Below are 26,902 nucleotides of genomic sequence, written 5' to 3'. Positions count from 1 at the left end.
GAATGTATTACAAAAGAGCTAGAGTAATGGAGTTTATCTGGAAAACTGAAAGTAACTTTAAATATTGCTTCTGTGAATGAGCTCTGCAGATCACTTGGGAAGAGCATGACGTGCAGATACTAATGCCAAGTATTAATGCACGCAGGTAACTAAGCATTTTATCAAGACTAGAACCATTTTTTTTTTGTCCTTGTTCTTACACATAACACCTTTTAATGGCACTTTGTAATAGATTTTCAAAGAAAGTAACAACCAGTATCGGTCACTCGGGATGCAGGGGCAGGGCGGGCTGGGCGCATGGGGGTCAGGGGGAGGCGGAGGCTGGGCCCACGGGGGACACGCTCCACAGACGGGAGGAGGGATGGAGGCACGGGCGGGGACGCAGAGGGACGCTTTCAGAGTTTCGGAGATGGGAAGGCTGAAGAGGGAGGAAAGAAGCAACTGGCCGAGGAGAGCGAAGAAAAGGCGGGCGGTGCGGCCTGGAGCGGGCAGAGGCTGAGGGCGCTGCGGGGGGGACGGCGGCGCTGACCAGGCGGACCCCGGCTGCGGCGGGCAGGGGTTCTCCGAGCAAGCGAGGGTAGGCGGCGCCCCTACCCCCCCTCCGCCTGTCCGGGGCTGCCGCTCCCCGCGTGGGGCGGTGGCTCCGGGTCCGGCCCTCCCCGTTACCGCCCCGCCGCCACCCCCGCCTCCCGTCACTAGGCGATGCTGCAGCCAAGATGGCGGCGGGCGCCGAGTGAGCGCGAGCTGAGGCAGCGGCTCCGCTCCCGGCGGTCTCCCCGCCTCGGGCAGGGGGAGGCGGAGGGATGAGGCGCGTCCCCGGTCCCGGCTGGTTGTCGTGAGGGGCGCGGGCCGGCAGACACCATGGCGGGGATTATCAAGAAGCAGATCCTGAAGCATCTCTCCAGGTCAGTGGGGCCCCGTGCCCCGGGTAGGCTGAGGGGTGTGCGGGGGGGGCGGTGGCAGCTCCCGGTCCCGCGCCTCCGGGCGGAGAGCGGCCCCCGGGGCCTGTCGGGGGCGGGGGGACCGGGCTTCATTCAGCCCGCGGAGGGTGGAGCTGGAGCCGCCTCCTCGGGGTGACTGTTGGAGGCGGAGGGGGTGGCCGGCGGTGACAGCCGCATAAATGGCCCCCAGCCCCCTCGCTCGGTGCCCGGCGGCGGAGGCTCCCGCCCGAGGCGAGGAGGGGGCTCGGTCTGCTTGGCGCAGAAGGGAGTCACCAAGTGAGTCACCGCCGGGCTCCGGTCGCCTCCCCGGCGGGCAGACGGTGCCCGCCCCCGCGGCCCGCCGCACGGCGCCCAGCCGAGCAGAGCCGGGCGGGGGCTGCCGTGGCAGCGGGCCTGCGCCCCCCGGGGAGGCGACGGCGCAGCCCCTTGGCGGGGGGCGCTGGCGGGGCCCGCGGGGCGCCCCCCGGAGCAGCCCGTGGCGGCGAGAAGGTGTGTGAGGGGAGCGTGGAAAAGAAAGGGGGAAAAGCCAAACCCCGTTGTGATTCAAAGGCGGCGGGGGGGTTTACACAAGCCGTGCCAGTTCGCTGGCTGGCTGGGGGTGTGGGAGCTCGGCGTGTGTCCTTGCAGGTCTGGTCCGACATCTGAGCTCTTGCACCCGCAGGTGAGGCCGGGTAACAAAAGAGATGCGTTCCGGTGCACGCAAAGGGGTGAAATAAGTTCGACGTTTTCTGGGTGACTGAAATCGTATCTAACGTGCCTCGTGGGTTAAAACAGACAAAAAAAAAAAAACCCTACTGTAAAATTTTGTAGCTGTCAATGTTGTGTGCTTGAAAAATGGAAAAACTGCAGAAAGTACACAATTTGATTGATAAAATTTTAAAAAGCCACATTACATTTCTCCCATTTTCTGAAGAGAGACAAAATCCTATCAGGTACTTGATCTGTCATGATACCACAGCCTTGTTATTCTTCAGAGCTTACTTTTATAAATTAAAAAATATAACCTGAAATATTGGTCCCTTATTTGCTTATTTTTTCAAAATGTTTTATTTTATTTTTGTGTGGTGTTTCTAAAAGGTGTTTATTTTCATCAGTGCTAATAAATAGAGAAAATCAAACAAAATGAAATGACAGATTGTCGTTTGACTAATCTGTTGATGAAGCACAGAGAAAACACAATTCTTATTCTAAATCTTTTGATATCTATCCGCTAAAGATGACGTATGAACCAGCAGTAGAATAATTTTTCTTTTCCACCCTACTCATGAGTTTTATAGCTGGGAATGCTGGTAAAGAAATCTTGTCTTCACATGAAAATAACTGAGCGCTATGTGAATGGAAATGCAATACGGAGATGTCATCAGCCTTAAGTCAGTTTTCTAATCAGAAATGTGCATGGAATCACTGGACTTAATTGACTGATACAACTCACTTCCTATAGAGCTATTTAGCAAGCTGTATGGAAAGAGAAGTGAACTCTAGTCTCTGTGCTACAGGTTAAAGTCTAAAATGTGTCTGGGAACTGGGCAGGAGTAACATGAGCTGGTTTTTGTCTAGTTTTTCAAATAAACAGCTGAATAGATAAGAATTAAGTCCTTTTTAATGTTGATAAATTTGTGTTTGCTTTCTTGTGTGATGTGATAATGCTTATGCAACAAGACTACATCAAATGATTGTGAGAAGTTTCATCATTTTTAAAAAGCTTATGGCATGTATCTAACAATCTGAGGTTTGCAAGTTGAAGTTGAGGCTCATGATCCACACTATGTGGACATTAAAAGAGTGTGTTTGCTACCTAAAATATAGACAGTATTATTATTAAGCCCCTTATTGTGGGTGTTCTTAATCACATGATCAGATAACATCTTTTCTCCCTGCAGAACTGGTGCTTCAGTGGCTGCGCAAGTTGGTTACACAACAAAACAGAATTCAAGTGACATGAGCACCTGTAAATCTGGCGGCTTTTTAAATTTCAGGAACTTGTTTTTTCAACAGTGATGATAATATCGTTCTTTATTTCAGGATTTTCCTTAGTATGTTTTATTAGAACATGATTAAGGTAGGCTTCACACACTGTTTTATTTCAGTCTGGAGCCAAATACATGAGGAATTTCCTGTAATACAGAGGGTGCCAAAGGACACTTTCACTTTGTACTCTATTACTATATTGGTTCCTGTTCTGCAGTCTTCATATTCCTCAAAACCGATGCCTGTTTGCCATCTTCAAGAAAGCAGGTATTAGTGGCAGGATTAAAATGTACTAGAAGAAGTCCATATATAATAAAGGAAGAGTGGAAAGAGTTATCCTGTTATCTCGATTTGCTTTCATTTTTGATGATTGTATTTCTCTTTATGTTTTAACAAAGCCAAATCTAATATGTACTTCAAAGAACAAAAAGAAGATATGAATTTGTACCTCCAGTTACAGAGAAGAACTTTCTTTTTTTGCCACAAATCACAGAACCACAGAATGGTTGAGGTTGGCAGGGTTCTCTGGAGGTCATCTTGTCCAGCTCTCCCAAATCATCATTGATTTAGCAATATTTGCCATGAAGATTGCTGCAATATCTGTTACTCATGTGTTAGCAATTTTCAGCTTTCTTACTATCTAGATAGTGTATATGCAAATTTAAAAGTGTTGTGTCATTCAGTAGTGTAGTTTCCATTTAGCAGTTTACAGTGCCTTTAGGTGAAGGGATGTGGACACTGGTGGTGTGGATGAGCCTGGTCATTCTACATTTGTTAGCTAGGGAAAATTTTTACATAGGTATGAGTCTTTAAGGTCTGAGAACAAGAAGAAGAGGAAGACTCAAGCTGTATTTTGGAACAGTTTTGGTATCTCAATGACTTTTTACCTTTGTAAAAGGTTTTTCTTATTGCTGTGTTACAGTAATAAATAAGTAGAGCTTATTTACTCAGCTTGTAACTAACCTGTATCTTATGTCAGGATCTGGTGATGAGTTTTTAGCTTTCTCACAGTCTTTTAAAAACTTAAAATATAAGCTGTGTCCTCTATCTTCAACATGCATTGCTCTTCTCCAAGGCTGTGGAAGAAAATGAGAAGAAGGGAAGCGGGGGGGAACAAAATACATTTTTTGTTGTTCTTCAGGTTATATGGTGCTTGGCATAGGGTATGAAACTATACACTATCTGCTAAGCTGAAGAGATGAGTTTGTCATTTGGAGGCTTGAATTTTTGTCAGCTCCATATTGTGTTAGGTGTGGTTTTTTGTGAATGCAGATGGTGGAGTGTCTTTATTTTGTAATATACGTGCCCTAAAATGAAACAAGTATCTGGATAATGGCATTGTCCTCTACAAAGGTAGGAATGAGACACTGTGCCGAGGAGTCTTCTGTGTAGCTTTGGGATCACTTACTGTCAAGGTCTGCCCCAGTGAACTCAAACTTGTGTTGAATCTTCATATGTGCTGTTACATGTTTTCACGGGTGAAGCATTTCTTGTTGAACAGCACCTTTTATTGCAAGATTTTCTGTGCCCTGCTCTGCTATGATAGTAGCAGATACCCTTCAGCGTTACTTCTTTTTCCTCAGTCAGATTTTGTAGACAAGTGTATAAAACAATGGTGTTGAAGATTCCCAGTAAGACTCTAGATTGCACTACGCAAGTTTACAATAGTGTTCCTGTTATACTGTCTGTGGTTATAAAGGGATCATCTCCACCACAGGCATTTGAATCTTGAGTTGTTTGGATCCAAGATATTGACAGAGATTGCATATTACTGACACAGACTTGTATAAGGGTTTTTTCAGGTGTATTTTGGTTTTGCCTTTAGTACCATTAACTGAAATTCCCTTTCTAGTTGATGAGTGGTCTAACTGAGTCTTCTGTGTAAGTATCTGCAATATCCATGCCTTTCTGTGAAAAACAGTTTTGTTTATCAAAATATGTCTAAGAAGCGTGAAAGAAAGCGTACAAACTTCACCTCTATGTTAAGTAACCCCACTGAATATGACATTCTTATCTCATTTACATACTAACTCTTAAGTTACCAATGATAACACATACTTCAACTTAAAAAATTACATTCTTTGTTTGAATTTTATTTGCTGTTTTCACAAAGAAAACTAAGAGGTTTAAAAGTGTTTGGTATGGCAGAAACCCAAATTGTTTTCAGTTTGTGTCATTAGTTCATGTTCTGCGTGAACTTAGACCTTCTTTGCTTTTGCTCACCTGAAGCAATAGATGTGAAAATACTAAGATTTCAATAGAAGAAAACTGCAGAAAATTTTGTGACTTTTTTTTTCACCTCATAGTTGGGAAATCTTTCTAAAACGCATATGAAGATCGGTTTTACAAAGAATAGCATACTAATTGTATGGATATCAGGAATCAGCTGATTGTGCTGTAAACAGTGGTATCCTATGTCATCTGGTACAACTTCACTGATACATGTCCTACCTAAATATTGACCTGCATATCCCCCTGCTTTTATACCAGCAAGACATGCCTGTTTGGTGAGGGATGTTGCCATCTCAAGAGATCTGAGGTGACTCCTTTTAGAATCTACCAACGTAACAGCTTTATTTGGCCAGAATGGGCTTGTTCCTTCCTGACCAAAATCATTTGGATGAACTTTGAAACTTCTGCTAGTAGCAAAAGAAGTAGAATTTTTGCTTATTTTCAGTTTTGTGTATTCCACATCTATGTCACTTTACTTTTGTGAAAGTTATCCAGTTCTTTTAGCCAGCCAAAGAACACAAAGTGTGTACTTTTCCTAGAATAAGTGTAAAACAGCTTCTCTCTTTGCTTGTACTGAAGATTTTACAGAGTGTATCCTACATTGGACTGACTTTATTGGCTTGTGTAGCATGTGGGAAAATCGCAAGACACAATTTAGACGTAACAGTCTACATTGTTCTGAATGAATCTATGTTGAATCTGAATGCTTACGGAAGGCATTAGCATAGTGTCTGTCTTAAACAAATGCTGCACCTAGTGAAAGAACGAGTCTGAAAAAGGACAGGTAGTAAAGCAGAACTGCTTGAGACAGCAGAAGAGAACGAGGAGAAAGAGTAATTTAAAGTCGCATTATAATCCTGTCTTTCTTAAATTCCCTTATGTTTGAAATTCAGCACTTGTATTTAAGTGGAGACTTCATGCCAACAGTTTTGTCTGTGTGAATGTGTTGGTAGTGTTCTGATGAGCATAAAGGAATCAATAAAAGCTTTTTTCAACAGAAATAAACCACTTTCACTTTCTTCTATTTTTGTTACTAGCTTTATGCGTTGTATTGCATTTTAAGCTTCTGTGACAGAACATCTTCCAAAAGGCCAAACTGAAATTGCTATGGTGCTTTATGAAATTATAAAGATATTTTGGAGATAAACCAGCAATAATGGATTTGCTGGTAGAATTCTTAATCATTACATTTATTAAGATTTAATATTAAATCTTGTGTAACATCTCAGAAAGATCTCTTAAGCTTTCAGTAGCATTTGGGTTAATAAAATAAACTCGAAGAATTTGACTTCTAGTTTTCAGTTTGTTTTACATTATTTTTGCAAATGTATTACAAATCTGGATGCTGATTCTGCAGACATTTTATTTGTACAAACAAAGTTCTGCTGAAGCTTTGTTGAAGTCAAACAACTCTTATGGATGCATAATAAAAATTAATGCATTTGCAGAATCAACAAGAATCAGCAGCATTTTACTTGTATAGTATGCAATCATTTTCTTCAAACGATTCTCAGAATAGTTTTTCTGGGAAATAAGTTTCAGAATGAAAATGATGTGGAAGATTACTTCATGTTCGAGTAACTGATAAGCTAGTGTGAAGCATTCTCAGGAAAAAGGGTATTTAAATAAAGCCTGTGAGGAATAAAATTGTGTCTTATGTTCAAATGATTATGGAGCATGTAAGAATCAAAACAAAGCCCACAGTTACACTTTTTGAAATTTGGTATTTCTCCTGCCAAAGCCTTGGTGTTTTTTTTTTTTATATATGAAAGGGGTATAAAAGTATGTACTAAATAACTTTCAGAGTGAGAGGTGCTTGTTAAAGTGTATTTTGTTTTATTTTCTGCTTTCTTCTACAAGCAGATTGGGCAAAGGAGATTAGATAATTTCTGATGAAACATTAATGGAATTACAAAGGCTTACATGAAGTGATTTGTTTCATGGATTTTTTTGCAAATCATGAGAATAATTGCTGACAAGTAATTACACAACATATCTAGGCTTTGGCTGCTTGCGGGGAAACCCAGGTTTCTCAATCCGGTAGCTGCTGCAGGAGTTCTTCTGTACATCTTTGTGGAGCTGGTGCTAACCAGGGTTCAGATCTCTTCACTCTCTGCGCTTTTCATGAGAAGAAACAGGAGAGGAAAGTAAGAAAAGAGCTCCCACTCAGGCTGTGGCTTTTGGTACTTCCAGGCTGCCCTGTGTGGATGTACAAGCCTTCCTGTGTGAAGAATGCCCCCAGCTCAGATTTTATGGCAGCTCTGCCATGCAGTTTACCATATAGCTTGAGAGCACCAGATATTTTCTCAGATAAGTTGGCTGCTGCTTCTTATCTGACTCCCAAGGAAGCAACCTTGGGATCCAGCTACCTGGAAGTTATGTGGTTGCTTACTTCTGGAACAATTTTCATGTTGTAGTTGCTCCCACTGCTGGGGATCTGGAGACCTGAGAAAAATAATCATTCGTAACTAGGTATCTGTAATTCACTTTAGTGATAAATCTCTTAAACGCTGTTCAAATATCCCAACAAACTGCCCACCAAGGGCACTGTCCAAATGCTTGGATTTTATTGTACCCAAAAGGGTAAATGTGTAGGAATTAATTATTAGACTGAGGCATCTTTTCAAAATGAAGACAGTTAACAAAAAATTTTTTTTTAAAAAATTACCACATGGCTTGCCAAATTAAAGATTCTAATTTTTAGTTTTTGAGAAGCTTACTGTACTAAAATTTCATAGCCTGCAAAATCCGAATATTAAATGTGTGCAGGTCTTTGTAGCACTGCTCCAAATACAAAAACAAATCCAAGAAGTCCTGTTCCCTTACGTCTGTAGAGTCATGTTTCTTTGGTGTGAATTTTGAATTGGTGAAGTTGAGACACCGTGAATAGGAACAAATAATGTGGGCTGAGAAATCTCAGGCTAGGCAAAACAAAACTGAAAAGTTGTCTCCCATTTCAAAAGAAAATAAAAACCTCTTACACTGCATTTCTGGGCTATCTTCCTTCTCGCATTCCAAATACACTTACTGAGTTTCTCTGAAGCCACTTGGCTATATTATATAGACCTTTTCTGCATGATTAAATTTTTCTCCATAAGCTGTTCATTTAAACATGGCTGCAGTATTGGTAGTATCAGACAGCAAGGGATGTTCTCATGGGGATCTAGCATTTCACACAGGTCTGTTTCCTTTTTAGTTCTATAATGTCGTGATGTGTAACGAACTGTTGTAACTGCAGTTATCTTTAGCTAAAACTCTCTTACATTATTGTATCACTCCTTTTTCCCTTTGAACTTGATCCCTTGTGTGTCCCCTGTGTCCCGTTCCCTGCAGCGATCCCAGCTGGCTCTGGTGGAGATTGGTTTGCTGTGAATATCCTTACTACCAAAATGAGTACCAGAAGCTTCTCGGAAGCCGTGGCAACTGACCACTTGCTTTCACCAGGAATAGGGGCCTTTTGTCTGAATACCTTGCCCTCAGGTAACTTCCCCTCTCCCACCTTTGTAGAGTTAATGTAAGAGGTGGTATGCATTTATATAAATTTGAGAGTGAAATGAGTTCTATAAAATGTTAATTGGGTTTTCTCGCCTGTTTGTTTTTGTAACTTACAATTCTGCAAAAAATATTTGTTTGCTGTGCAGCTATGTGGGGGGTTTTTTGTTTGTTTGTTTTGCTTGTTTTTTTTTTTTTTAAGTTCTAAACTAAATTTGCAAAACTGGTTTGTGAAGTAAATCAGCAATCCCATTATAAACATACACTTTTATGTGTATTTTCTAAATGTAATCTTCTAGGTGTTTCTCAATATCTTTAGGCTATTTGATATTTGCTGTTTATCATTTACACCTACTTAATTCTTTTTTGTAACTTGATGTGTATTACCTCTGTATTGATAGGTATTTGAAGGATCGGTCAGCTTTTTACCTGGTTTACATAAGAGAATAGCTGATTTTTTTTTTTTTTAAATTAAAATAGTCCTTATAGTTAATGTCTTATTGAAAAATCTTATTTTGTTGTGGGATCTGATCAATTAGCATTAAAAAGCTATCTGCTAATGTGCATAAATAAATGATGCAGTTTCCAAAAGGCAGATGTTGCCGTGCTTTTACACTGCATCGTTATTTCTTGATTTTAAATTTATAATTTGCACCAAGTGGCTTTTCTTTACATTAGGTACAGAATGTTGTATTTTGAGTGGAATTTAATAGTTATCAAGTAGACGCAAATTCTCAAAATGTGAGGTGTTATTTTTGCTGCCTGCAATGTGGAAGTTGCATATACGTTGCCACATATGGTTTAGTATATTAAGGATTTTATGTTATTCTGTACTCAACGTATGCATTAAGGTCTGTCGTGTATAGGATTGTCATGTTTGAAACAAGTTTTTTGAATTTGATAATACTGACCATTTCTATGCTTGTGTAAGTGATATGTGAAAAGACTCATGGAATAGAAAAGCTAATATTGGTCTGTGTGAGGATTTATCATAAATGAAAGAGAAATTGCTTGAGCAATATTTTACTTACAAGATGATTACCATTCATGTAGCGTAAGCTCCTCATTTATGCACAGTGCTTGGCTATGTCTGAGCAGATCTGCAGCATGACACATAATTAGATAATAGCCATTGATGACAGCAGCTGTTTCAGTTCTGCCTGTACCCAAAGAGCAACCAATACAGTTTTTCCAAATGGAAAGAAAATAATTTCCTGTATGTATTATTACAGAATTAACTAGGAGAAGCTTTATATACTGTCAAGAGACTTGGTGGGGATGTCAGCATTTGAGAAAGTATGGAATAGGTCTTAGAGTCAATGGATGAGTGTACTAAGCTGTCTTTAGGAAGTCAGCTGGAGTAGGAGTCCACGCTGAAGTCCTTCTGTGTTGTGATGAAATGGAAGCAATTATTTGGAAAACATCAGCAAAGCAGATACACTATTCAGCACTCCACCTCCTAGGGTGGGAGAGAGAAGGGGGATGGTGTGACACTGCACCAGATGTGTTACCCAAGTATGGGCTGGTTGTGAGTCAGGGTCCTAATTAGTGATTTGCCTGGAAGGGAAGATCTGTCTTTAGACTATGATAAGTCAAAAGGCCTGATGAGTGTGAGGTGGTTCAGGTCCTGTATAGTAGCCTGAAAAGTCCCACCTGAAGCTGTAGGGTTGTAGATAGTGTTTTGGACTTGTCTAGTGTGCTATAACTTGTGACCAGCTGAGAGCAATAGGTCCAGGCTGGGTGTGCAAACAGGGGAATGTCCTGTCCTGCTCCAGAGGGTTGGCCCGTGAGCACCTTCACAAGATGCTGCACAGCAGATCATGCAGATCCTCTCCATGCTGGACATCCAGCAGGTCATGCAGGGTTCTCCATCTTGCACTCAGCCACCAAATACACATCTGACAATTCTACAGAAGTTCAAGGTGTGATTAAATAGAGCATGCAGGCATTCGTGGGGGGTGGCCACACTACCCATGCGTAAAGGGGTGATATCCTTCTCCTGTACAAATTGATGTTGGAGGGTGTAAGAAGGTGCCAGTCAGGTGTCATAAGTAGTGAGGGGTGTACTTGAAAAGTCTGGTGACAGGTGTAGCTGCTGCAGTTGGTATTGCAGGAGTCCCCTGTGATTCCCTATAGCTTGAGGGAATGGTAGCCCTTGGAGTTCATCTACTGATACGGGTTCTTGGGAGGAAACTCCATGGTATTTGGGAATCCATGCAGGACACAACATTGTTGATACAGATGACTTCTGGATAAAGGCTGGAGGATAGCCTCTCAGACCACCAAAGTTGTGTCCACGATACACTTGCCTACTGGTTACCCACTGGCTGCTGACAGTGGTGGTGAGATTTCGCAGTGCTGTGGCAGTGCTCTCTTCCTGGTGCAGACTGTGAGAATGCCATTGCTTGTGGGAGTTTTTTTGTCCAGAAATATTAAAATTTATCCTCACAACTGTTAATTTTCAACCTAATGTTCTGTGAATATTCTTAAGTAAAGAACTTGAGTGTTTATGTGTCAGAGTGTGTCTGGTTAATCCTTCTATGTTGTAGGCATAAAGGGTATTACCTCTCCCTACAAACCCTACCACAAGTGCCTTCATTTTTTTTTTTTTTTTAATTCTTTTAAGCTTTTGATTTTGGTACAGTATTCTATCCTGATGTTTTCATGGGCATTAAAAATGTTCTACAATGAGTGTTTCCTTTTACTGACTTTAAATGTGTTCTCTTTTAGTTTTGTGTGTGTTTTTGTTCTTATGTTAAGATAAACGAGCATCCAATTAAATTTTTGTGCAGTGTTCATTATTTTGTCATTAATGTTTTTGTTCATCCTCTCTGTTTCTAAATTAGTTTTAGTATTTTCAGAAATAGATATAGTGTCCAAGATGAGGGCTTGCCATCCTATTTTTGTGGTGATATTTAGTACTACTTACCATACATTTTTTATACATAGAAGTACTTTAACCTTCAGGTATCTCAGGCAGTTTTTCATCAATTGTCTCTTATCTTCCAGCTTTATTTCCTAAAAATGTATCTTTCACTTATAACCCAGTAGTTTCCATGAATTGTATCTTCAGATGTTCAGTATCTTGCGTCATCAGTGAGCCAGCTGTTGCTGCAAAGCCATTTGCTGATGCCTTGTGTTCCTCAGAAGGTCAGTTTTCTCTGGACTGATGAATGTGACTTTAACGTTAACCTGTCAACTTTTACACATTTTAACTCAGCTTGCAGAGCTACAAGTAATTTACTCCAAATCTTACATAAACCATAGTTAATGGTTTCTTGCTGGGTGAAATACTACTTTAATACACTGCATTAAAGTTAGAACATCCCTAGGACAGCCAGGATTCACTCAAAGGTTTCTGTTACTTCACAGTTCACCAACTTTTTCTAGGGCATTACTAAATATATTCAGTGCTTTTGGATTTCTACTTATCCTTTGGACATATTAGATATTGTTGCTCTTGCAGTCTTCTGACCAATTTCTACTAATCTTAAGCCTTTACTGTGTAGTTAATTTTTGTAGCAGCTTTTGTGATACTTTTTAATTGAAGTTTTTTAAAGTACCAAGCGAAGGTATCAGTTGCTTGATTCTAATCTTGTTTCATAGGTCTGAAGGATTAAAATAGACATCTTTTACAGAGGTTTGTTTTTTGTATTTGTTTTTTTTCCCTGTTTATTACATCTTTGCAAAATTTTCATTAGTGCCTTACTGTTTCAATACAAGTCAATTACTTGTTGCATCTGTAAAGTCTGTCTTTAGTCTGTCTGCCATTCACTTAACGGCAGCTAAATCTTTAATCCTGTATGACTGTAGTCTGTCTCACCTTTTCTTTTCTCTCTCATACCTGGATCCAGAAGGGAATGCTACTAAGGACTCTTCTGAATATCATTGTGCTCAGTGTTACTGGTATGTAGAGTTGTTTTTTTAATCTAGGGAGTCTATCTTTTTCTCGTCTAGGACTTGCTGCCATCTAAATAGACCTAAGCATCTTGGTACTTTGGACTTAATTAATGATGTGCTGCCACAGGGAAAAGTATAGCAATGCTCCTGAAGTCAGTATTTGCAGGTGGTGTTTTGTTCCTGAGACACTATATTTCTTCTGGCTACAGGAAAGGAAATACAAGAAAGGAAATTGTTATGTTGCCTGCAGCACGCTATTTGCTGTGACTTTTTTTTTTCCCTTATTTAAAGGTGGGAGGGATTTAGATTTTTTTGTTTGTTTTTTTTTTTTTTTTTCAGATCAAACCAGTTACTGAAAACAGCTTTGATTTGTGATGTTACACCGGATGAGAGCAACTCGCTCATAACAGCACACACTGGCGATCCAGTGCTTTGTTTCTGTGGCAGATTCGACAAGGAGTTAGTTCTGTTCCTCTTCTATTTAAACACAAAGTCTTAAAATTTGAAGTGGTACGGTGAACAGAATGATAGTAGACCTCCTTCTCTCTGTTACCTAGTCATGGGAAGCCAATATCTTCCTCAGAAACTCAGTTGAAAAAAGACTGTTTTTCTTGCTTCAGAAATCATATAGAGTTCCTTAGTGATCTAATAACATGGATCAGCCAGGTGAAACAGGAAAAAAAACAGTTATCTTTCTGTTCCATTTCTGCTGTTTTGTTATTAATACAGTTGCCAGTGCTTGGTAGGCCATGCTTCCCTTTTTTAGAGCCGGTTGTTTTGAACTATACATCTTTTTAAGGAGTTCTAGTTCATAACAAGGAGATAAGCAAAACGTCGCACATACTATGATTTAATCGTCGGTCGTGATTAGAGCATACATCTAGGATCAAACCACTGAAAGAATTTTATTTAAAAAGCAGGGGAGGCATATGGTAGAGCCAGGTGGAAGACATTGTATATTCAGTAGATGTGCAAAACAGCTGAGAATCCTCTGTCCAAATGCGATCCAGACTTCCGTTACTTCTTTATTAAATCCAGAGGTTGGAGTTTCTGTTGACAAACTTGACAAGGCATCTGGTGTTCTCTCCAGACCTTTGTGGAACGCTGCTCTAAGCTTCATGTGGTCTGTGGCCTTCATTATATAAACCATAAGCTCGTGCTTTCAGAGAAGTGTTTTCCCCTGTCTTCTCTACTGTTTTTTGGTTGTTCTTTTTTTCTAGTTTTGCTTCTTGGCCATCTTCTCTGCAAGCACGGTGGAGTGCTCTGTTCAAAGCTCCAAGCCTGCGTTATCACAAACAAAACTTTGGGCAAGGAAAAAAATGCATCTTCTGTGTAGATTTTTAGTTGTTTTAGAGAGAAAAGAACTAAAAGAACTGTTGTGGTCCTGACAAAATGCAATGATTGTAACTTAGCACTCTATATATGATTCTTACTACTTAGCACTTACTGTGCTGTTGTTGTGCAGTCTTTTACGCTTTTCACTAAACTCTTAGTCTGTAGTCTGTGAATTAAAGTTGAATCATCAATCTAACTGCATAGTAGTATTTAGTGTATGTGTATATATGTACCCAAGGGAGCTATGTCAGGTAGCTTGTGATATTAATAACTTAATATTTCTGGAGTCTTGCATTTGAAGTGTAAAATATTTTATAGCATTAATCTACCTTACAGAATTGAATATTAAAACTGAATTGAAATTCATGCTATCAGATAGAGTAATTCAAACCTCAAATCGTATCCTTTGAGAAAGGAAGGGTAATTTGTGAAATTGAAACTAAATCTGTGAAAACAGTTTTGCTAAGAATATCTTGTGGTATTAGCAAACCAAGTATGTATTGCCTCAATAACAGTGATGTTTTACTGCCACAGCAAAACAGTGTAGCAGAAAGCTTTGGTGAACTCTGGTTCACTTTGGTGAACTTTGGTCCTTTATTTCTGTTCCTCTTGCCGTTCCCTTTTACTTTTCTCCGTTCTGCTTTATTTACTTCTTGTATCGAGTAGTGGGTATTAACTCGATCTGTTCCCTAGAAAAGGAACATCAGTCATGGGAGTTCATGGGATATGTTGTGCAGGTAAATAGCCCTGTTGTTGAGGCCTCTGCTCCCAGTTTGACCCAGTTTTTAAGGAGTAATTAACTTGTTCAAAGGAATGAACACCAGGGTGAAAAACAAATGGCAAGCTGGGGGGGACATGTTTGCATGTGCCAAATCAGAGAGAAGAATGTGTGCATATCATGAAGTTGGTGACATTGTTAGTTCTGAGTAGTTATATGAAAAGCTCTTAGAGAATTTTTAAATGGTTTTATCTGATCAAAGATTTCTAATCATGAAACATCATGACACGATCAAAGACTTCTAATTATTACATATTCAGAATTACATGATTCCACCCTAACTTTATGGGAAGTACTTCCCTGCTTTACATAAAAATTGTATCATAAATATGATAGCCTAATAAGTTCTCAAAGTTCAAGCAATTAAGCATTCTAATTTACAGTACTGACTAAGAGACACAATAGTTCTTTAGATATAGAGATAACTTGCCAACCTCCAAAGCTGTGTTGCCTCCTCCTTAGATTTTGCTTGGCAATAAATATTAGAAAACCTCTCCAACACCAGAATATTTAGAATAATATTAACATTTAATTTAATAATAAAATTACAAGTTAATAGTATTAAAATATTAAATTGCAGATTTTATCTGGATAACAGTTTTGTCAGTGACGATTATACCAACTCCTTGCAAGTTCACTAGAACTTGCACTAGACACACACGAGTGTGTCTGTGGTACATCTTCTCCCTAAGTCTCTGTTGGCTGAATGCGAAGCACACCGGAAAGAGAAGTCAAAGCACTCTAGCTCAATGGGGCATGTCCTGGTTTGATGTACTGTGGGATCCTAGGACAGTACCATTCGGAGAGTTGTGGTTGCCTTAAGACTTTTTTTTTATTTTTAATTCAAAATGCTGTTCTTTTTGTTGGTTGGCTCTTCTTTTAATTTTATGCATGAAGATCTGAATTCTTGTAAATTCTAACTAATGGGTATGATCACATTGTGTTTTCAGGGCTAGCTGCCCAAATAGGCCAACTTCTAATTTTTTATTTTTTAAGTTAGAGGCCGCTGTATAAAACTAAAAGGTTTTCCTGTTATATCAAGTAGTATGAAATGGTTCTAAAGTGCTGAAAATACCCAACAGACAAACAACAGTGTATTCTGTGGAACAACTGAGTTTAAGAAGGAGCAGGGAACTGGCACAGTAACATAAAGTGTTGGCATCCTCAGAGAAAATGGGCTCTGGACAAAGCAGATAGACAAAGCAGATGTGGTTGTTGTATATTATGAAGTTACTATGGGTTTTGGGGAAACACCACAATCTCCTCAGCATCCACCCATCAGTCACATTCCAGCTGTGGAAATGGAATGAAGAGATCTGCTGCTAGAGATGCCTAAACCTGAAGCACCTTCTCACAACTCACCTGTTAAGAGTTTCTGTGACTCTTGAAATGAAGGGTGTGGTCTTACAGGTGGAGATCCTCTTACATCAGCCTGTGCTGAATGAAGCAGCACTCAGAGCATTTTTTCCTTTTGCTGGCTGCAGGAGAGGTAACAAATTCAAAGCAACGCTCTAAGAAGAATTAAAAAAATATGTAGAAATGGGGGGAAAAATTTTCTTCTTGTGGAGATTGCTTTCCCTGTCCTTCTGCTCCTTGTTGTGAGGCTCCTATTTTGTCTGTTTGAAGGATGACGGAATTAACTCAAGATTGGCTTTGCTGTCTCCATTCTCCTCCTCAATGGTATTTTCGTGTCTTTCTTGCTGTGAAGTTTGAAAACCTGTTCCTGTAGATCCTCTGGGTTTCACTGTGATGTGTCTTCAGTTGAGACCGAGATGATGGTTAGATCTATCTCCAAGTTGAGTGGCATTTCTGGTGTGGCGTAGCAAAGGGAACCCTGAGGGGGACTTCTTCCACAGAGCATGACTCTCGGGAGACTCTGTGTGTGTATGTAATGGCAGAATATTTTGGCATTCACTGTATAAATGTGACTTTAAAATAACACCGATTTGTGATTCTTATGTTGACCCCCATCTAGAAAGTCAAGAGTGATACTATGATGTGACTGAAAACATTCAATGGCTGCTTTTTTTTGCTTCCAGGAATTTGAATTAGCTGAGTCAGATGAGACTTGTCAATATGATTTCTAAGATAGGAGGCTTTATATTTTGCAGTTACTGATGCAAGTTATTCAGCTCGTCTCATTATTCTTTCTTGTTAAAAGGAACAAAGAAGGGTAACCAGAAAATTAAATAATGTTAAGTCCTTTATTCCCCTCATAATGTTTCTAAATGGAGCATTTAGAAGTACATTAGTTGTCAAGGAAAATGTATTTGTCAGTAGCCTTATCTTAATGTATTTTTAGTACTGAAATTGTTAAATATATTTTTCACGAATCAGAGCTCATTCCTTCTGGATAATTTATGCCTTGTAAGCAATACAGAAACAACTGCAGCATTTCTGTCATAAGAAACATGTCTAGTATTATTTGCAAATATAGCCTGAATAATTTCAGATGGTATAGTAAAAAAAAAAAAACAACTGAACTTTTAATTGTGAACAAGCTTCTTCCCTTGTGCACCTCCACCCCCTGAGGTCTTGATGTTTGAGAGTTCCTCTTCGTGATTAAACTGACAGGTGATGAAAATCTGTAAGTTTATGATGTCTGGCTGAGTGTTTCATAGGAGTGGTAAAATGGATGTTTGCGTTTTGTCAGGCTAGATAAATGCATTTCCAAAGCTTACCATCACAAGAACGCAGTAAAGCAGTTGGACTGAGACAATGCCTACCATGTTTCAAGCCACACTTGGAAACTGTTAAGAGGAAAAGCTTGCCAGCCTTCTTCTCCTTCTTCCACCATCTCCCCCTGGGTATCTGACTTAATAAGGACCTCATAGTTTGATTAGAAATTGGTCTCTTGAATGGGAAGGAAATGTTGGAGTTGCACCTCCTGGGGTGTTGCTTCAGGGCGATGTTCCATCGTTGCGGACAGACAAACCCCTTTGCTCTCTGCCTGCAGAATATCAGCGCAGGGAGATTTCGGTGGGAAAAGTCACGAAGCATGATGCAAACAGTAGTAGTATTTTCTACTACCTAATCTTCTAAAATTAGACCCAATTCACGAGGAGAAACAATTTTCCATGGCAGAATGCAAGTGTGCTTAAATATAGCCTACTCTTCAGCTTATAGTAGTTATTATAATGCTACAGCTGTTGATTTGAGGGTAGAGTACCCATGATTTTTGTCATGTTACCTCACAAGGATGTGAACCATTTGACACAGTCACATAGATTGTTCTATTGTATCAGCAAATCATAGCACCTTTGAAGTATAATGAAATTTATTGCATAATGTACTCTTTTAAATAGTTATATTTTTTAGCCCTTGTATATCAGATTGACCTTTCAAGTTTTCATCCAATATTTTATATACACCATGCTGCTGTGTCTCTAAATATGTGTGTATGTGTATTTCTAATGTATGTTATTAAATTCTATGATTAAACCTAATGAACATTGTAAATAAACCTTTTCATTTCAAGATTTTAACTATAAATAGAAAGGTACTATTTATCAGGATAGCTTTTTGTTACTCCTCCTGAGTGAATTCTAAGCCACTCCTGCTTGCTCTGACAGTATAAGTTGTAGAGGTTTGGGATTTTTTTTTTCTCCTTTTGAAAAACTAAAAAAGAGTGAAATAGATTAACTTCTACCTTATATAGTTTAAAATAAATAGTTAAATACTTTGAATCAAGGATTTGTTATTCTGGGTGATGGACAAATTAGAAGATACCTCATAATATATTGAATTTTGTTTATGTATTTGTAAATGGAGTTAATGAGATGCAAAAATTTAGAGGGACAAAGCAATTCCATGGTACCATTTCTTTTCAGGGTGAAATTGTACCTAAGAACCTAAGATGACTTCCTCACCCCCAGACCATTGCTTTAAGTTAAATTGTCAGCTATATGTGGGACAGCTCTGATTGCTTCATATGCATTTACTTAAGGTGTATGTTTGTTTTTAGGTTCACCAAAAATCTGTCACCTGACAAGATCAACCTGAGCACATTAAAGGGGGAAGGTCAGCTGACCAATTTAGAGCTGGATCAAGAGGTGCTTCAGAACATGCTGGATCTTCCAACATGGCTAGCTATAAACAAGGTCTTTTGTAATAAAGCATCTATTAGGGTGAGTATTTTATTGTACCGGAATGGTAATTAGCCAAATCTTTCTTTTTTTCCTTCTCTCTCTGTAAACTTTCAAGCAACTTTGTATTAACAGAAAGTTGTGATGAGTGTTTGAGAAAAACAAAGATGTTGCCAGCACTAATTTCTTACTAATTTTTGTTTCTCATGTGGTGACATGAAATACATATGGAAATGATGAAAATAAGCAGTGATTTTTTTAAATTCTTTTTTTTTTCTTTCTGAGTAGAATTTATTCCTGCATGTTCTGAAATAGGGGTAGAGATAAAACCTTGTATTTGCCCATGGTAATTAGTCTACTATAATTATTTATTATTCTCTTTTTTTATGTGTTATTTCTTCTCTTTACCCCTCTCTTTCTATTGCTTTCCCTCTTGTTCCTTTCCTGTTTCCAAAAATATGTTTCTGAGGGATTCTGGTCTCTGTCGGAAATGTGGAAACACTCTAAATCTAGATGATGTTGCTTTTTTGGCCCTTGTGGCTCCTAAGAATTGAAGCAATGTATATCATCTCTTCTAGATTATACTAATATAAGAGTAAGAAATGAAGCTATGGCTTGTTTATGATCTGGTCAAACTTTGGCACCTCTTCAGTCTTTTGTTTTTTTTCTCCCCCCTTCCCCCCCCCCCCCCCAATGGGAGATTATTCTGATTTTTTGAATGCAGTGAACTTGATGCTTTGTTGCAGGCATCCGATTACTTGTAGGCCAACAGAGCAAATGTGGATTTTCTTTCCTTTTAAAGGAAAGAATGTGGAAGACAGTGTAGCTTTTTCTGGTGCTTGACAACTCAGTATTAAAGAGACAGATTCTATTTTGTTCCTCTGTTTTCTGCTCAGTGATAAGTAGATTTTGAAGTTCTGTTTTTAACAGCTACAATAAATTTATGTATATGCATAAATTTACTGTACAGTATTTGCAGATAAACTTGATATTTTCAAAGTAATATTATTCTGAATTCAGGAGTTACAAATATAATTTGAATACATAAAACATTCTAAACAAATGCTTTATTTTACTGTAATTTTTAATATTTACTTTGCTTTAAAAGAATGTTCTCCCTTGCAGATACCATGGACAAAATTGAAAACACATCCCATCTCTTTGGTGAGTTCTGAGATCAACTCCTAAATATACTCTGTGTAGTGGAATTTATCTCAAATATTTGTATAGTTCTCTTGACTTGACTCTAGAAATAACTGAAACATTAATGGGCCTTTACTAAGTGTCCTCTAGGTAGCAGCAGATCAAGACATAATGCTTTAATGTTTTTGTTGGTAGGTTTGTTTCTTAATATATGGCTTTGGGCGTCATCACTATAATATTTGACTGTTAGCTAATTTCTGTCAAGTTCTTCAGTCATTACACATTAATTTGGGTTCATCTGAAGGGTAATTATTTGTCCAACTAACCCTTTTACAAGTTCCTGCCTGTCTTTTGGAGCTATCTTTTCTAAGGAATTGTCTATTCTACATCTGTACTCTACCCAATGATCTCAATTACAGCAGGCTTGATACACATAGCATTTACAGGGTTTCCATAACAGCTTAGGATTCAGCCTGGATATAAATAGGATGTAGAATATGTAAATAATAACAATTACAAGTAATGCTAATTCTTGCATTTGTTTAATTTTGTTCTTTATTTTTAAGTATACTAAGAAATGTGTAGCACCAGAAGTGATTTGCTTGATGATGGCTAAACTTTCTTAATTGTGTTTACTTAGGAATGAATATTCCTTTAACTGTCATGCTTCCCAGTCTTGTAGTGAATTCCTGAATGTGCTTGTAATTCCTTAGTTCTGAATCAGACTTGGTAAAGACATGTTGTTTTAAATACTTGATGCATTTGCTAGTGACCTAGTTGTAATGTACTAATATCTGTACCGCTTCTTCCTGACACACAGAGCTTGAAGTGTGGTAATGCTGAGGTGGGATGATTCAGCCTCTTGACTGATGCAACTGCCAAATTAGGAAATCAGCTTAAGCCATGCTATTCTTAAAGATTACATACTTTAACCTATGGTAGCAAGGCCTGATTGTTTGCTTTGCTCCTGTTGAACTTACATTAGCAATCTTTGAGGCTAAGATAACTTCCAAGGTCACCTTTTTTACATAAAGCTTTCCTTGAACAAGTGCATTAAATTGATAACAAAAGTTCACTCTTCAATGGTAGACTGTACAACAGCCTTTTCGACTTCTAAAGGAAGGTGAATTCAATGGCCTAAATGTCCATCTTCAGCCCTTTATTACATCGCTGAACTTCCACTATTTTGATGGGGATATTTTTGCTACTGAGCGTTCAATTAAATTGGAATAGCATCCTCTGTTAGCATAGCTTAGGAAGTAACTAGAACCCACTTGTCTAGTCAAAGGTACTTTCATTGAGCTGAGTTGCCCTTTGTGAAAATCCATCTGTTAACCCAGTATTTGCCACTGTTATCTTTGCTAATAATCAATTTCTGTTTCTATATGATAAACAATATAATTTTGAGGAGTGCTTTGGGGACCCAAGGATGCTATGCAGCAGTTTTTTCTCTATCGAAGTACAGTAGTTGCCAGTGAGAAAAGAATAGACAGATATCTACATCCAGGTGTTCTTCGTTAACTCCTATTTATATTACGCAAACTCCTTAAATCCGCTGCCCTGCTGTTCTTTGCACTAGTCATGTAGTGAAGGAAATTGTTCCAAAGGTCTTAATTTAAGAAACCTTAAAAGAGTGGTTAAACATCCAAAAGTGTTAGGATAATCAGGAGAAATGTTGGCTTCCCCCTGCCCCTCACCATCCTCAAATTAAAGGATTGGTTTTTTCTTGTTGTTGTTTTTTCCTCTGTTGTTGTTTTTGCAGGGCAAGTTATTCATTGAGACAGCTGAGAAAGTAATTTTAAAATGTCCAAATTTACTGTTAACAGCTAACGCTTCCCTTTAAGCATCAAAATATAGTGAAGTATAAGTAAATCCAGACTAGAGAGTTTATGAATTTCTAGGTAGTAGTCAGGGCATTTCATGGATAAGAGTAGCACAGAAAAATGTTTGTGGGGCAAGTGGATTATGAAGACAGGCACAATTAACACAATATGATAATAAAGTCCAGTAGGTAGAGCAGGTTGAATCACGAAAAATCTTAAATTGAGGACAAAGCTTTTTAGCATGGTTTGTCTGACCTAAGGGAGGGTAAATGGAGGAATTCAGAAGCGGTGGTATAAAGTCAGAACTGGACAGGGAGGTATTAGCTGTTGTGTTTTGAATGAACTTCCAGTGGGACAAGATTTCAGAACTATAAGCCTTAAATTAAGAGCCTTCCCAGGTTATATGATAAATCTAGGTCACAAATGTAGTAATGTAAGTTAGGAGATTCTTGGATTTATTCAGTTGCTGGCAATAAGGTTTTGCATTTGGTTTGTTCTCATTCTGTTCACCCCCCTGTTAGTATGCATTATTTATAAAGTGTGTTATAGTTCTGGTATTGAAATATAGCCTTCAGTTAAAATAGGATTTAGGTGTCTCATTCCCTTAATTCCCAGCTTGTTTTATAAGGGTCCCCCCTCAGGTACAAGGACTACAATAATAGCGTACAATTTTACTACAATATGATGTGTTGCAAATTATACTAGAATATATCTTTTTAGAAATTACTTGTTTTACTAGATCTACTGAAGATTCATATACACACACAGAGTGTATACACACTCATATGTGTATATATTATATATATTCACATTTTGTTTTAAAGATGCAGCACAAAACTTCATCTGCTATCAGGAATTATAGTGGACTAGTTTCAAATATTTTCCGTTAAAATTTTCTGAACTTACTGAACCATTTAGAAAACTCAGGAGGTATTAAGTATTTCACTGAAAGAACAACCATATAGGAAGAAAACCCAGATGAGTATGCATTAAATCATGCCCTTTTCAAAATGCAATTTTTGAAAATGTGTGTGATGGATAAATAATACTCAGGTATCAAGAATTCTGTAATCCAATAGTTGACTGGGAAGGTCTGTTAGAATTCACAAAATTTGATATTTTATGTGAACAAATTAAAAAAAGAAATATAATTGTGGTATGTTACAAAAGTTGATGGGAAAATTGACATGGAAAGAAATGTTTTATGTATATTTTAGAAAAAGTTCTCAAGTGACTTTTGTTTTGTTTTTCTTTATATGTCATTTATTTACTTTGTTACCTCTTAGGTCTCCAATTTTTTTTGTTTTGTTTTGTTTTTCAAGTCCTTGGATAAAGTTGTAATGGAAATGAGCACATGTGAAGAGCCACGTGCTCCTAATGGACCCTCTCCTATAGCAACTGCATCCGGACAGAGGTTAGAGATGATACTTACATGTAATTGAAAAAAAATTGAAAAAAGTTTAAATTACTCATTTTGAATTACTATAAAACAGTTAGATCCCCTGCAAATTTTCAGAAGCATATAGGGTTGCAGCTTGCCATTTCCATCTCTTCAAAATTTTATTTTAAAACTTGTGGGTGGAGTTACATATGTATAGTGATAATGGAACTATCCAGACCAAGCCTGGAAAGAACGTCTGAGGAAAGAACATATGTATGGAGCTTCCTAGGCATGTTTCATGTGGGTGCAACTACTGCACCACAAATTTACCAAGTTTAATTGATGTTAAGGTTCTTGAAAATTAAAGATATCTTGCCTTCAGCCTGTTTGGAAAATACGTATAATGTTGGGGTGGGTTTTTAAAAATTTTTATTCTTCCTTTGTGTGGTCTAAAAAACAATATTAAGGGCTATTTGTTAGTGTGGTGTTTTAAGTTTTATTTCCTTTATTGTATCAGCCAAATCTTACTGAAAGATTTCATGCACACTGTAGAGCCCAAAAGTCAAGTTAATTTGCTGGGACAATATAGCATTATATCAGTGATTTCTATGCTCCCCACCCCCCCAATTCATTTCCTTTTTATGGACCCAAAACTTTTTTCAGTGGGCATAGGGACCCATATACAGAGAAATGAATTTGGTGATACAATTGCTTTTCTTATTTTAACTTCTGCGTAATATGTAGTAGTCGTCCATGGGCCTCTATGTCTCCTAGGGTACAGCTTGAAAATCATTGCCATAGAGATTCTGTGTAGGATGAAAGTTATAAAAAGGAAAAGGAATGACAAACCACATAAACTGTACTTTTAAAACAAGCAGGAAAAAAACCCCCAAAGGCAAAAAATTTTAGATGTTAAAAAGAACATTTAAAATACAGTTTTCCATTCAGTAATCTAAAACATTCAGAATGCATAAGATTTTTATTAAAAAATTAATTGCAACTGCTTTATCTTTTTTAATACTGGAATGCATGTTAATTCGGTGTAGAAGTATAACCACCATTTAGGATGCCTTTCTTTTATAGAATGAAACAAAGCAAATACTTTGTACTATTTTGCATATATGAAAGATACTAGTTTTAATGGGCAGAATAACTTAGCTTATAGAGATAAATACTAACCAGACTGGAATTGTCAAATAATTCATTTGACATGAATTACTCTTTATGTATACATAAAGAAGAGTAAGATTTCTATGTAATGCTATAGACACTTATGTGTGTATAATATGTATTTTATTTTTTATATATGTATAACATATATACATGGAAAAATTGCATTAATTGTTATACTTCATGGAGATTGATCTTGGTCCAAAATATGTTCTTTAATGACTATTTTGAGATTAGGATCATAGGGTAGAAATAATTGTAAACTAGATCGAGTATATTTAACAAAAATTCATAACTGGAGAATACACTAAGAACTTATTTTATGGTTTGTTTCATGTTGTATTTCAGCTGTTTAATAAGTTTTAATTTTGTGCCCTTTCATTAGGTATATATTTAATGTTTGTCATTTCACTTTTTAGTGAATATGGCTTTGCTGAAAAAGTGGTAGAAGGCATTTCGGTTTCTGTGAATTCCATTATAATAAGGATTGGCGCAAAAGCCTTTAATGCTTCATTTGAACTTTCCCAGCTGAGAATATATAGTGTAAATGCAAACTGGGAACATGCTGACCTCAGATTTACTAGAATACAAGAAGCTCAACGTGGAGAGGTAAATACTATGTTTTGCTAACTTTTTTTCCTTGTTTTTTTTTTGTGGTAAAGGGGGAGGAAGTTGAATTGCAACCTTATATAGTCTAGGAAATATGCCGTTACTGGGAATGGAGACGTTCTGTGCTCAGGAATTTCAGCTGTCCTCTAGGAACACAGGGATGTAAAAATGGTGGATGTGAGTCAGATCAAATGTCTCTAGCAGTGGCCAAAGTGGATGCTTAGGGAGCAGCGAAGACCAGGGCAAGCATATGTACTGTTCCCCTCTTACGTTCTCTGAGCTTGTGACCATTTTAAAAAGCAAACTAGACCAGACATGAAGAGTACTGAAAGAAAAAAGAATGGTATATTAAACGTGTAAGGATAAGGTGTTGTGCAGGTTTTTATCTCTCTTTCCTGCAGCTTATCTACATGCTAATGTGTTATCTAATGCTCATGTGTTAATGAAGTCTAAAGAGGAAGAATTAAAGTTTGACTAGATGGAATTTTGTATTGCCATAGTTTTGGATTTTCTGATTTTTAGGGTGACTTTGATTCTGAACAGTCGCCCTATACACAACAGAGCTTTCCTTGGGGAGTATTCCTTTTAGTGCAATGAATTGTGGAAACACGAATTTCTAGAAACTGTAGTGAATGATTTGTTAGCAGTAAATTGCATGAAAAGGTGAAAAAACAAAACCAACACTGTACTATAAAGATAACTTGTGCTAAACTACATTTTAAGGGAATAAGCTTTTAGCTTTGCACTGTAGCTATACTCTTAACATAATAAGGAATCTCCTTAGAATTTTTTTAGAAGCTTGCATTCACGCTGCATCTCCTGGATGAGGAGGGTAGGTACTCTGCTTTTCTGCAAATAGTATTTTTCAGGCTACTTTGCACTGTGCCTTTCCATCTTGCTTGACTTCACTGTGTGTGCCTCCTTCCCAAACACATTGGGTATGTTGTACTTAAGTCTCTGCTTATATTCACAGGACATAGGCTGTACAGTTTTCAAATTGACAAGAGGAGAATGACAGCTGAAAAATAAGACGCATACCAAACAAACTCTTCCCTCTTCCACTTCCCCCGTGGCTGATCTTTTTTTCTTCAGAGACTAATGTAGGAAGGCGTTTTAGGGAAACTAGAATTAACATTTTTTGCCTCTTGATGTCCTGTTCATTTGATGTTCTCCATGATGTGGCTGCTGGACAATCACTCATTTTCCCATATTTGATTTTCAGTATCCAGCTGTACTTGCTGCTCTTGTGTCATTATTCTAACGTTTGCTTGCTGTGTCTTCTAGAAATCCGTGTGATGGATTCAAAGCTTGTGGGGTCTATATGGCATATAACGTGCTCAATGTTTAACTTTCTCTTTTAATTAAAATAAAACACTCCAAAAACCTCTCCCATCCTGTAGCTTTGCTGCTCTCCCCCCTCTTTTTCCTATATACTTGGATTTAGCATTTTGAAACTAAACTACACAATCTTCTTTTTTTCCCTCTCCCAAAAGCAACCTAGTACACAATAATTGTGATCTTTATTTTCTTCTGAATATTTTAAATGCTGCTTGTTACCTCTGCCTGCTTGGAACTAGCTTAACATTTCTGTGATGTTCTGGAGGTAGAGAGAAGGATCAGGGCTTTACTTCCTGACACCTGTAAGTGGAAGAACAAGTGACTTGCATTTGTTCTGTTCATAGAGCTCTGTATAAAGGATGTACATGAGTGTGTGTGTGTATGTGTACAGATATATACACGCACATGCATAAGCTTAGGTGCAAGTAAACTGTCATATTGCATCAAGGTGTTTTTCTCTTTTTCTCTCTCTTTAAAGGTTTTGACTTTTAAAGAAATCAACTGGCAGATGATCAGAATAGAAGCAGATGCAATCCAGAGTTCTAAGCATGAAATCATGAGTGCTCCAGTTCGACTGATTACTAACCAATCAAAAATTAGGGTCACACTTAAAAGAAGGGTAAACTTGAAAAGTTTGAAATCTTTTATTATTTTATGAATTAATTTTTAATTCATGCTCTTAATGCATACATGCACATAGTAAAGGT

At 38.0% G+C, this 26,902-nt stretch overlaps 1 protein-coding gene across 1 annotated transcript in view; it reads left to right on the top strand.

The window, feature by feature from the left end:
• Positions 1-691: 691 nt before the first annotated feature.
• BLTP3B (bridge-like lipid transfer protein family member 3B) overlaps positions 692-26,902 on the top strand; it is a 61,025-nt gene continuing 34,814 nt past the window's right edge. Inside the window, exons 1-6 of the mRNA XM_075151970.1 lie at positions 692-905; positions 18,611-18,773; positions 19,857-19,895; positions 23,020-23,111; positions 24,668-24,857; positions 26,674-26,814. Coding sequence (XP_075008071.1) covers positions 862-905; positions 18,611-18,773; positions 19,857-19,895; positions 23,020-23,111; positions 24,668-24,857; positions 26,674-26,814 — 669 coding nt within the window. The 5' untranslated portion in view covers positions 692-861. The remainder of the gene's footprint in view (positions 906-18,610; positions 18,774-19,856; positions 19,896-23,019; positions 23,112-24,667; positions 24,858-26,673; positions 26,815-26,902) is intronic.

The sequence above is a fragment of the Calonectris borealis genome, chromosome 1, assembly GCF_964195595.1.
Source record: "Calonectris borealis chromosome 1, bCalBor7.hap1.2, whole genome shotgun sequence".
NCBI lineage: Eukaryota > Metazoa > Chordata > Aves > Procellariiformes > Procellariidae > Calonectris > Calonectris borealis.
The sequence above is the reverse complement of the archived record's forward strand: the minus strand, read 5'-3'. Positions and strand labels throughout refer to the sequence as shown.